At 38.2% G+C, this 12,534-nt stretch overlaps 1 protein-coding gene, 1 long non-coding RNA gene and 1 pseudogene across 2 annotated transcripts; 1 reads left to right on the top strand and 2 right to left on the bottom strand.

The window, feature by feature from the left end:
- The first annotated feature begins 2,432 nt into the window (after window positions 1-2,432).
- Window positions 2,433-6,388, top strand: LOC121796202 (U-box domain-containing protein 52-like). Its single transcript, XM_042194981.1, has 9 exons — window positions 2,433-2,890; window positions 3,014-3,096; window positions 3,174-3,295; window positions 3,400-3,590; window positions 3,680-3,737; window positions 3,810-4,104; window positions 4,246-4,347; window positions 4,464-4,892; window positions 5,234-6,388. Exons 1-9 carry the CDS (start codon window positions 2,725-2,727, stop codon window positions 5,939-5,941), a joined length of 2,154 nt encoding a protein of 717 aa, XP_042050915.1. The 5' UTR covers window positions 2,433-2,724; the 3' UTR covers window positions 5,942-6,388.
- Window positions 2,970-3,505, bottom strand: LOC121796204. The gene is made up of 3 exons (XR_006049714.1): window positions 3,384-3,505; window positions 3,157-3,308; window positions 2,970-3,080 (listed from the first exon to the last, which is right to left on the bottom strand). It is a non-coding gene; the product is annotated as an uncharacterized LOC121796204 (long non-coding RNA).
- A 318-nt stretch (window positions 6,389-6,706) lies between the features above and the next one.
- LOC121796203 lies at window positions 6,707-9,207 on the bottom strand (annotated as a pseudogene).
- Between the last annotated feature and the right edge of the window lie 3,327 nt (window positions 9,208-12,534).

The raw sequence follows: 12,534 nt of genomic DNA, 5'->3' as shown, positions 1-12,534 counted from the left end.
GGGACTTTATTTGTTTATTTAAATTTATTATATTCATATAGATATAACATATTTATGTGTTATATTTACTTGCCTAACGTCAAAACAAACAACGACGACAATCTATCGTGGCTCGGATTTAATCGCACAAAAGTTACTTATTTAGATAATCGAGCTATTAATATTGATTATAATAATATCAGCTTAGCGGTCTCCCGATTTTCGGGTTTGTACACCAACGCACTCCGCATGATGAGCAGTGGCCAAACGGAGGAGGACTGCAGGAGAATAGCTGAGAAAGCCTTCCCACTGAAGGGGGTATACAAGGACTTCACCTACTGGAACTGCTATCTTGTGCTGAACGAGTCCGAGAAGTTCCGAGTAGGTGTCGACTCTGGCTGGCCGAAGAAGCAACGACTGAACTACACCGGCGATTTCAGCGGCAGCAGCGGTGGTTCCCACGACGTCCCCGAGACGACGCAGGAGTTCCCCACGCCGCGTTCGGTCGGTCGCCGACCTCGCCCGATGGGGCGCAAGCGCGCTCAGCGGGAGGCGAGGGGGAACGCCGGGGCTTCCCAGGAGGTCCAGTCGGCATCCCCCCTTGGCCAATCCACCGATGATCTCAAATTCTTCGCTCGCGCCCAAACGCGCGCTCAGTTGATCAAGACGATGGCCGAATGGCGGGTGGCGACGGATCCCGTGGAGAAGAGCGTGCTTCAAACCTTGCTCATGAGCCTGCAGGACGAGTTGGAAGTGGCACGGAGGGAGACCGGCGGCGGCGGCGGCGATGGTGGCGACAGCGACGGAGGCGGCGACGACGGAGACGAGGAGTGAATAGGCACTCCTTTTTATTATTGTATTTTTTTTAAATTAATGTATTTTTTAAATTATTGTACTTTTTTAAATTTTAATATTATTATTAAACTTTTCCCGTATATGTCTCGTAAATTAAATTTCGTATATTGTGTGATTGTTAATTATTTCATTTTGTATATATTTGTTAATAGTGATGTGGATATTATGTGGTTAGGCTATGGCTGGGCTATTGCTGGGCTATTTGCTGGTTTTGATGATGTGGCAGGAGGATTTTGAGTGCTGATGATGTGGCAGTAGCTAGGCTATGGCTGGGCTATTGCTGGGCTATTTCTATTGTGGATGGTCTTAGGGGGTTGATTAATATATATGTACATAATTCATATATGATTAATGTGCTGAGCTTGATATTAATGGTAGTGGGTTTTTTTTAGTTATCATCTGATGATAGTGTGAGATTAGTTTGGTAGGTGTTAGTAAATCAGCTCTAGGAGATCAGATTTGTTAATGGATTGTATATAATTAGTTTATTGATCTTAGTTACATTGGAGAATTATGAACAAAATTAGTTCCTTATTTTTTATGAACGTTTTAAAACACAAAATCAATTTCTTAATTAATTGCAATTCATTTCGAATTATTTATAAAATTCTGTATGGAATAAATGGCATGGGGCAAAATACAATAAATACATACGAATTGAACAATTTAAAGACCGACTCAGAAAATGAAATTCATAGAGTCATATAAAGTGAAGAATATTATTATCGTATCTCGACAATTGGATATAGGAAAATAATGTTAAGTCCTATAAATGAAAATTGTGGGTCCCAACAACCCTCCCTCGTTATTTAGACCATTTACACCAACCATCCAATCCATCCTAGCCATTCACTTTTTTTACTCCATACTATTTAATTAGATATCATCTCTTTCACATCTTCAATATTTATACAAGGTTTAATAATGACCACCCAATATTTCCATTATATATCATTTTATACTAGTACTGTATTATTACTCCCTTCTCCATCTTTACTTTGACAATTATTTTGTCCAAGTCAATCTTGGGAAGGATTTAAAATTTGGATCGAATTGAAATTTTGGAAATCAGAGAATATTATTCTCGTTACCCATAGGAAACAACAAGAGATCCTAAAGAAATTTGGGTCTAATAGATATACGCATGCATTGTTAAATTACAAGAAAACAAGGATAAAATGTTATGGATTAATATTTCGACGTGCAACTAATTGTGAAGTTAAATAAAATACGTATAATATATAGTAATTATTTAGTCAAGGAGCGTTATTAGACTGAAATACCACTATAAGTAGATTGACATAAGATAACAATTCAAAAAATTGACATCTTTTATTATGATATGGTAATACATATATCGCATTCATGAATGATTGAATATAGCAATCTTAAGAATTTAGTACTATAATGCAATTTGAACCCATCCAACATGGACATTTACCATGGTATTACTCTCTATACAACTATATTTCAATCACAAAATTCAATCTTAGTAGTGAAATGATTTTCTATTTTATAAGAAACCGCAATATGTATATGATTACGATGTTATATTAAACCTACAACGATAAAATGAGACTATAATCAGGCCGGAGAATTCGGATGGAAGGGCTCTATCTATCACCTAGAGCGGATGGTGCAGCTGAAACCCATCTTATTAGGGGAATGAAACAACCAAGTTACACAAAACTCCATCCAATATGGATTTCATTTGCCTCAATGAATCTGTAACAGGATTCACTGTCTTAATCATCTCCAAAGAGGGAACAAAGAGATCTTGAGGGACTTTCTTACATTTTTGCCTTTTTCTCATATCCATTCTCTCTTTTGGCCAATCAACAAATTATTTATTCTTTCAAAGAAGAAAATAAAAGAATCAGGATTGAAAAAATGTCAAGCCAAAGAGGGAATGGAGAGAAGAACCAAGAGACGGTTGCAGTAGCCATAGACAAAGACAAAGGGAGCCAAGCTGCATTGAAATGGGCTGTCGATCATCTCTTGGGCAAAGGCAAAAATGTCACCCTTGTTCATGTCAAACTCAAGAACTCTTTCCCACGTACTCTCTCTCTCTCTCTCTCTCTCTCTCTCTCTCTCTATGTATATATATATATATGTATGTATGTTATTAGAGATTCAAAGATATAAATCTAATTGTTACCTTTATGATGATATGATTCAGTGGGAGGTCGAATGAGTTTCTCCGACAATGAGTCCGCAAAAGAACTGTTCCTTCCTTTCCGCTGCTTCTGCACACGCAAGGACGTAAGAACATGCCACCTTCTTACCCGAATTATCGACTCAAATTTTCTCTCATTATCTTACACGAATTCTGGGCTCAGATTCAAGTGCATGAAGTGATACTAGAAGACTCGGACGTAGCAAAGGCCCTGAGCGAGTACATCAAGAACAACTCCATCGAGACGCTGGTGATCGGTTCCTCACCCAAGAATGGCTTTGTCAGGTAACAGATTTACCTGTTTCAGCTTATGTTAATGCTATTTTTTTTAATATCACATATTATACTCCATATAAGAAGAATGGCTACTTACAAATCTCTTGGCACAGAAGATTCAAGACGGTTGATATTCCTGGCAACGTGACGAAAATGGTGCCAGACTTCTGCACTGTCTACGTCATCTCCAAAGGGAAGGTCGCGTCATGCAGATCTCCGTCAATTCCCCCTCAAAGAGAGCGTTCACTTCATAACTCGGGTAGCCTGCATGATTCACGCAACGCACAGCTCAATGGAGGACGAGGTCTGTCTTTTTCACAATCTTCCAATTCTCATTTCTTCACAGTGCTACACAACACTACTGAATCCATTCGCCCCTCCCCCTATTGACAGGTAGCACGTCATCACCATTTGCAGGTAGGCCATCAATGGAGGAAACAGATTCAATCAGGTAAACGCAGGTTTTTATCAAGTTCAGATTTAAGAAAAAAGCAAGGAAATATAACAGCGCATGCATAAACAGGTCACCTTTCACCAGAGGCAAAGCTAATCGGTCGTATGGAGAGCTTTCTATGGGTGAGAGCGACATATCATTTGTGGGCTCAGCTAGGCCAAGCAGCGATCGCATGATGTCAGCATTCGATCAGGATCCCTTCGTTCCAGGCCGTCTCTCCAGCGGCTCTGACATAGATGGCCGGTTGAGTTTTGGATCTCCATTCTCCAATGCTAGAACATCTGATGCAACCAACGGTTTTGGAGTCTACTCATCCACCTCCCAGGAAAGTGGAGACTTTTCATGGTCCGGTTCCCAAAACATGGTAAGAACACATCACTCCTGCAAAGGGCAGTAAAGAAGTAAATAGGTTTAAACATGATTTTCAAGCATGACTTGAAAACAAAAGCTTATCATATGACCAAATCTGTTGCTTAGATTAACGTTAGTTACACGATATATGCAGGATGATGTGGAAGCAGAGATGAGAAGGCTCAAGCAGGAGCTCAAACAGACAATGGACATGTATAGCACAGCATGCAAGGAAGCACTCACAGCCAAACAGAAAGTATGTTATAAACTTTGTATTGGATTTCCTGAACATATACAATAGGGAAACTGAAAAGGAGTACCATAATATTTTCATTAAAAGATTATAAATAAGGGATACGGACATATTTGTAGGCATTGGAGCTTCATCGCTGGAAAGTAGAAGAACAAAAGAAACTTGAGGAGGCACACCAAGCTGAGGAAGCGGCATTAGCAATTGCAGAGATGGAGAAACAAAAATGCAGGGCTGCTATTGAGAAAGCAGAAGCAGCTCAGAGAGTAGCTGAACTCGAAGCACAAAAAAGAATCAATGCTGAAATGAAGGCACTGAGAGAAGCAGATGAGAAAAATAAAGTGCTGGATAAGTTGTCACAAAATGATGCTAGATATCGCAAGTACAGCATTGAGGAGATCGAATCAGCCACAGAGTACTTTGCAGAATCTCGTAAAATTGGGGAAGGTGGATATGGGCCAGTTTACAAGAGCAGCCTAGATCATACAGAAGTTGCAATAAAGGTTCTTCGCCCGGATGCAGCCCAGGGAAGATCACAATTTCAGCAGGAGGTGAAGTTCTATACACTATATCCAACCTATTAAAATCTCAATATTCACTCTATGGAGCAATGTTTTATCATTTTGAAAATTTGAATTCTTACCCGAATACTTGCTGAAGATGGAAAAAATCTCTGTTTTCTCTACAAAAAAAAATGAAGAACCAAACTTAATTACTTAACAAATATGTAGGACCTCTTCTGACTCATTCATAACTTGTTGAACATCTTGTAAAAATAAGATTTTAGGTGCTGAAAATACATGCCTGTTTTAAAGGATAATTGATACATGTTCATGATTTTGTTAAAACAGTTACAACTCATAGTAAGTTAACTCTTTCTGTTGTGATGCAGGTTGAAGTTCTTTGTTGCATTCGACATCCTAACATGGTTCTCCTCCTAGGAGCATGTCCAGAGTACGGGTGCCTTGTCTATGAGTACATGGCTAATGGAAGCTTAGATGATCGCCTATTTAGGCGAGGAAACACTCCAGTGCTCCCTTGGCAACTCAGATTCCGTATAGCTGCAGAAATAGCCACTGGACTCCTTTTCCTCCATCAGGCAAAGCCAGAACCACTTGTACACAGAGATCTAAAACCAGGCAACATTTTGCTTGACCGCAACTTTGTGAGCAAGATAAGTGATGTTGGATTGGCCAGGCTTGTTCCCCCTTCAGTAGCTGATTCAGTTACACAATATCGAATGACATCAGCTGCTGGAACATTCTGCTACATAGACCCCGAATATCAACAGACCGGAATGCTTGGCCTAAAATCTGATGTATACTCACTTGGGGTTATGCTGCTCCAAATTGTAACAGCCAGATCCCCAATGGGATTGACTCATCATGTTGAGAAGTCCATTGAGAGGGGGACCTTCGCTGAGATGCTTGATCCAGAAGTTCATGACTGGCCTGTCGAAGAGGCCATAACTTTTGCCAGGCTAGCACTTAAGTGCACGGAATTGAGAAGAAAAGACAGACCTGATCTTGGAACTGTGGTGTTACCCGAACTGAACAGATTAAGAATGCTTGCTGAAGAATCCATGCCCAGCTATCACTAACTGCAAAAAACCGAACTCCTGATATGATCTGCCCTCTTCTTCCATATAACAGCCTCTTGATCAACCTCAGAAGTTATACTCGGATCATGTAGGCATAAAAGGCCTTTCAGTGGCTGGATGCATACAATACAGAAATCTAAAGACAGCCACCTAACACATTTTTGTTGGTTTTTTAAGACAGACATCTTTTTTGCACCTTACTCTGATTCAGATTTTGTGTGTATGATTTTTACAAATCTAAGAATGAAGATCAATTCTATTCCTACAGCCTTGCAGCTATATGTTAGTTGTCAATCTGACTCAATCAAAAGAATGTAATTAAAAAATCCCCATGTACAAATGTGTAATATGTTTGCCATAGAAACCTTGCCTACAAGTACAGAATTATTCTCGTGACATAACCAAGTTTTGTTATCACTACTTTGTTTAAACTTACATTTATGGAGTTAGGTGCATCTTATGTATCTGCAATATAAGATGCTACATGAAATAAAGCAGATGTTTCGGACAAACATAAGACATAGTTATTTGTTCTCCTGAAGATGTGCCATCCTACATATACCTCGTTTACATTTTGTTAGGAAGGCATATTTTGGATGTTAGAAGGACTAAAATTTGAGTTTAGAGAACGGAAGCACCCTACTACATAAGCTTAATCGGAATAAATCCGAATTTGTATTCTATCTAGGTAGTCAAGACACCTGGACAATTGAATCAAAATACACAAGCAAACATGGTTAAGTGTTTGCACATAACTCATTGATGTTTGCCTCAAAATCACATAATTTGTGAGATATGGATAGAAATATGCCACAATATTTTACAAAGTAAAAACTAAATAATGATATATTATAAAAGTATACACCAACTGCAGCGGGCATTTTTTTCATTCAACCCTTCATGACATGAACTCTGAGCCCATACCCTTGCTTTTCAATCAACCTCTAAAGAGGAAAATCTGAATAAAAGGAAATTCCACTCTTGGTTTACCACATATCCTCAGGTTTTCTGTAGGCTTCATCTTTTAAAGGTTTCAATCAGAACATAATCTGTCGGGATAAGAGTTTTCTATCTAGAATCAAAGCAAACCTCAAACAAACTGCCTCTACAAATTCTGTATGTTGAATGATCCTACATATGCACCACCTACGACCAGCTTAAGCACCATTCCAATCCAAGGTAGACAAACATTCTTGTCCATTCCATAGATAATTTCACCAACTCCATCGCATGTATAGGAATACCATGTAGTGTTCAGTCTTTGTCTGCTGAAAATAGAAGACATAAATTATCTGAAGGAGTTTGAGCTGACAGGAAGAAAACTATCAGAATGCATTTGATTGATATGATAGTGAGGTCTACTCATCAATTCATCAGTAATTCCAAAAGATTTGATTACTTCGGAATTTTTTCTTAAGGTAGATTGAGATGAGCATTTTGTATATCCCCTGCTTTTTCTTTGTATACTCCATAACTGCATCTGAGCTCAAGTGAAAGTCTCCTTTTCCCACAACCTCAAACACTAGTGGATCTGTCTGCACCGGCACCAAATTACTGGAGTTGAGCTTTGTCAAGGCAAAATTTAAATTCCTTCCAAGCCTCTTATCCAGGTAGGCATCAACAACACATCCATATGTCACAAGATCAGGAACCACTCCTTCATGTCTCATATGGTCAAGGCTCAAATGCAGATCCCATAGCAAAGACATTTTAGAGAATGCAAGTGTCCTGATATTAAATGTAGTGAGATCGGGAGTGAACCATCTCCTTAATTAAAGTTAGAAGCATAAGATAGTAGGAGAAGGTTCCAAAGAAGATTCCCAACATTTCTTCTACCAATACCTACATCATATATGAAACGACCTAAATCATAGAACTTATTTTCCTTTATATATGCAAATGCAATGGCCCTAATACCTTCTTCCTCAATCAGAATCCTTGACCTCTTCAGACGACCATAAGCAACTTCAACATCAGCCAGCGGACAAAATGCACAATAATACAATATATAAGCATTCCCAGTCACTGAATCCACAGAATAACTCATTGAGACCATCTCCTTAATTAAAATTTCCATGCATTCCAGCCTCCCGGTCCTTCCAAAATAAGAAATAGCCAAACTAAAAATTTCCTGAAGTAGATTAGCATCTTTCAGTTGCATTTGGAGCAGAATTCTGTTAACCATGCTAAAATCATGAATGCTGCCATACAGAATGATTAATTAAAAAATACTTCAGCATCAGGAACACATGCACTGTTCATCAATTCATCCCAAATTTCCAATGCTTTAGAGAACAACCCATTGCAAGCATAATGCAGCACCAGAATTGATAAAGTAGTGTTTTCGGGCAACAGCACATCCGGTGTATTCTCAAGAAATTTTTCTTTGGGAACCAGAGGCAATCTTTCTCCACTTAAGCCATGTGCAAGTGAATCAGAACTGTGAGCATCACGTCTATCAGCATAATCCTCGTAGTTCCCCTGCAAACTCTGTTCTAAGAATACCCACAACTCGTCTTTCAACATGTTAGTACATTAAGGGCACACTGCACACAAATACTACATATTCCTATTAAATTGAAGCAAACAATGCAGTACCATAAACATCCAAATAAAAGCTGACTACCATAGTAAAGTGCCACCTTGGACTATAACTTGTAGTTCAATTAATTTCAATTTCTTAATCAAAATGGCAATAATGACAGAAAACCTTGAAGGATTTGTTCGTTTCCTCTTAATAAGGAAAAACAACCTTCTCGGCTAACCTACTGAGAGCACCGTTTCAGTTTAACCCAAACTAATACTACTATTATTGAACTTAATCAATTCTCCAATTTTCAAACGTAAGAGAACCAAATCAACACTGAAATATACTACCAGATTCATCCAAAATTACACCATTACTAATCCGGAGTTAGTACTTATGCAGCTAGTTCTTATATACGTTATCATATGGAATGAAACTACTATCCAATACACGCAGTGAACCAACGCAATGCTGAATTAAATCAGTTTAATCCAAAAGTATACTGTTGCTAATCCGAAGTTAGTACTTCTGCACTTGATACATTATCACATGAAATGAATTATTATGAAATTACAATCCAATTCTTAATGCAAAAAAAACGATTCAAGAGAAAACGAGTACCTTTGAGCGAAATGACTGGACGGAATCCCAATCCTTTGAGCATAATCGCCTGAAACGGTAATGTTTCACTGTATTAAAGGTAGTTGGAGCAAACACCATTATCGCTACCGCCATTTTCTTTTTTGAGAGAGAAAGCAAAATCATAACAGTATACATATCATTGGGGTTTTTTGCTTGTCGATATTTTGGGCCTTCTATTGGCCCAATAAGTTGATAGTTGGCTTCAACTAATGGCCCAATAGCAAAACCCCATTTTATTGGAATCAATTTAGAAATATCTAAAAAAATAGATTTTAATTTATCTTGTAGTAGTGGAGTATTATAATAGTGTAGTATATTTTTTAAATTACAATGCACACACCCCATTTGCCCATTCACAATAATTAATTGGAGAATGGAGAAGAAACGTTTGACTTAATAAGTTGTGTTTCGTAGTCCAATACAATAATGTATTGATGCAAGTATAAAGTAAAATAGTCTTCTATATAAAATAGTTTTGACTGATTACTAAATTGGCACGAGAAATTAAATGAAACCAAATTATTAAATAGGCTTAAAGAAAACTTAAAATATTAGTGCTATATTTGGAGTCAAATATCATGATTTTGAGCTTAACTTGGACAGTCACGTGAATAGATGAATATGGGCAACTTTATAGGTTTGGTCATTTCATTATAAACCAATTTTTATAATTATGGAGTATATATTTACTAGTATACAATATAACATAAAATTCATGAATAAAAATTCAAAATACATATTGTGCCATATAAGTTGTCTAAAAGGCAAGCTATACTAGCAACGATGCTTTCAATTCTCCCTTTCCTTTTGTTGCTTTCAAATAATTAATTCCAATATAAGTTTTCATGAATAGATCCAAAGTTGATAAAGTGTAGAGACCCTTAAAGTCAATAGTGGCCATTTTTTATTTAATGTTTGCCAATTTATTGACAATGAGGGGACCTCACCTTTGGCTTTTTTTATTTATATTTTTTCCTAGTATATATTCTCTTTTTTTCCCTCTTTTAGTTAAAATATAGACCAAATCCAATGCATTGAAATAGTTGTTAAATTATTAACTATTGCTGTGGACAATATGATTCATTTGTTTTCTTCCTACATGTCGTACTGTCGTTATGGGTTGTGGGCATCTTGTTTTCTCAGTTGTACAGAATTTATTTGTGTGTAGATGTATATTTATTTGAATATTATATATTGATATAGAGTTGGTTTAGTAAGTTTTTTAATAAAATTAACTCCATTGGAATTTACTCGACTATGATTTGTAACTATGGCCTTTCATCTAGTGACAGAGGCAGGCAATATTTATTTATATACTATTATTGAAAAGTTTTTACTCTACATTTTTCTTGGATGGTCCCATTATAACCCGATTCAAGGATAGGTTGTAGATTGTTCAAAATATCTTTAAAAATTTAATAAAAAAAAATTATGACGAGATTTAAATTCATTGACTTGAAATTACAAAACTCAATCATTTATTCAACCAACAATTCTTCTCAAGAAAGCTTTAGTGTATGATTTCATGTGACACAATATTTCAGACAATCCTAGGTTGGGTCGTCGACTACCCTAGCCTTGGTTCATGAGTATTGTTAGTGGTGTTTGGTTTATAAGATTATATTCTATAATTAAATTTGTATTATGTTTGGTTCACGAGATTGAATCTCATGACTTAATTTTAAATTGATAGTCATGTGATAATTAGTTATAGCCAAACCAGTCCTATTAAATAATCTCACAACTTAATACTAAATTATATTTTACTAATATTTTATTTAGTAAACCATACCCCACCTTAAAAGACTCCATATATGCATTTTATTTACTTTCAAAGGGAATGATAACATTGATGTATTTAGACTATTCTCAAGTGGTCGTATATATAAATAAAAGATACTCTCAATCTAAAATTCAACAATTTACTTGATTATATGGCACTAAGGTTTGCATACTCTGGAAAGTGGAGTGATCATGGCACTCTTTTACACGTGAAATTTGGTGAATAAAAAATGTGACCACTTTACTATTCTGTTTATTTATTTATTTTATATACATGACGATGGATTACCTTTTTTTCTTAAATAACTTTTGACAAAATGCATTGCAATTTGCACCATTTGGATTGATGATCTAAAAAGAGGGGACATGAAATCAACAAAGTCATTAACTTTGCACTTTCTTATTTGTGGGCTTAACACAAATCTCAATTTCAGTACAAAGAAATGCTTGTTGTTAGCAAAAGGCCACAAATCTCAATTTCGATCACATGCCTAGAGATATAAGAGGAGTACTTTTTACTAGCATGATTTTTGTTGAGTCCATATTAGTATATTTATTTTGATTATAATCTCTTAATAGTGTTAGAACATCCACAAACGGGGCGCCCTACCCTCCGCTGCATCAGCATTTTATCCTCCATCCCATTCACCTGCAGTGGGACACCCTATAGCCCGCCCTATAATATTAAGACCATCTGCAATGGGCGGACGATGGCACGCCCGATGGCGTGCATCGTCCGCGCCATTCATCGTCCGCCCCCACTGTGGGTGTGTGGCATAGGCCGCGGACGATAGTCGCGGCCTATGCTTCGGGCGCGACTTAAACCGCGGACGATGGCCATCGTCCGCGCCATCGTCCGCCTCATTGCAGACGCAGCGGACGATGGTCGCGGACGATGGCCATCGTCCGCGACATCGTCCGCCCCATTGTGAAGGCCGCGGACGATGGCACGCGGACGATGGCACGCAGTTTCGTTTTTTTATATAAATCTCGTTTCTCATTCAGTTGTGCATACGAACATATCGACTATCTCTCAACATATTCTCTCTCCACATCCAACGAAAATGAATCCCGGCGAAGACACCAATAATTCTAGTTCGTCTGATTCCGGTCGTTCGATTGACGAAGCATTAGATGCAACCGTTGAAGAGGCCATGGCGGCATGCTATTCGCAAATGCAGCGCGAGAAGGCGGCGGCTGAGCAAGTCCATCGTCCTATTCGACCTAGGACGTATGTCCGACGCAACCACGAGGAAGCTCACAGGCGTCTGGTTGAAGACTATTTTGCCGATCAACCACGTTGGGGCCCGACTGTTTTCCGCTGCCGGTTTCGAATGTCGAGGTACCTTTTTCTCAGCATTGTTCGTACATTGTCTTCACGTGAAGAATACTTCACGTTTCGGGAGGACGCCATCGGGAAACCCGGCCTTACACCATTGCAAAAGTGCACGACTGCTATTCGTTAGTTAGCATACGGCACCACGGCGGACCTTTTTGACTAGTACCTCCAATGTGGGGAGACTACAGGCCGCGAGTGTCTGAAGTACTTTTGTCGGGGGATAGTAGAGGCCTATGGCGACTAAACATGCCCACGGTTCACGAACCGGCGGTTCCGGTTCGGAACCGCCGGTTCCGGTTCGGT

The sequence above is a fragment of the Salvia splendens genome, chromosome 3, assembly GCF_004379255.2.
Source record: "Salvia splendens isolate huo1 chromosome 3, SspV2, whole genome shotgun sequence".
Classification (NCBI taxonomy): Eukaryota; Viridiplantae; Streptophyta; class Magnoliopsida; order Lamiales; family Lamiaceae; genus Salvia; species Salvia splendens.
Note: the sequence above shows the minus strand (reverse complement) of the source record. Positions and strands in the feature narration are given on the sequence as shown.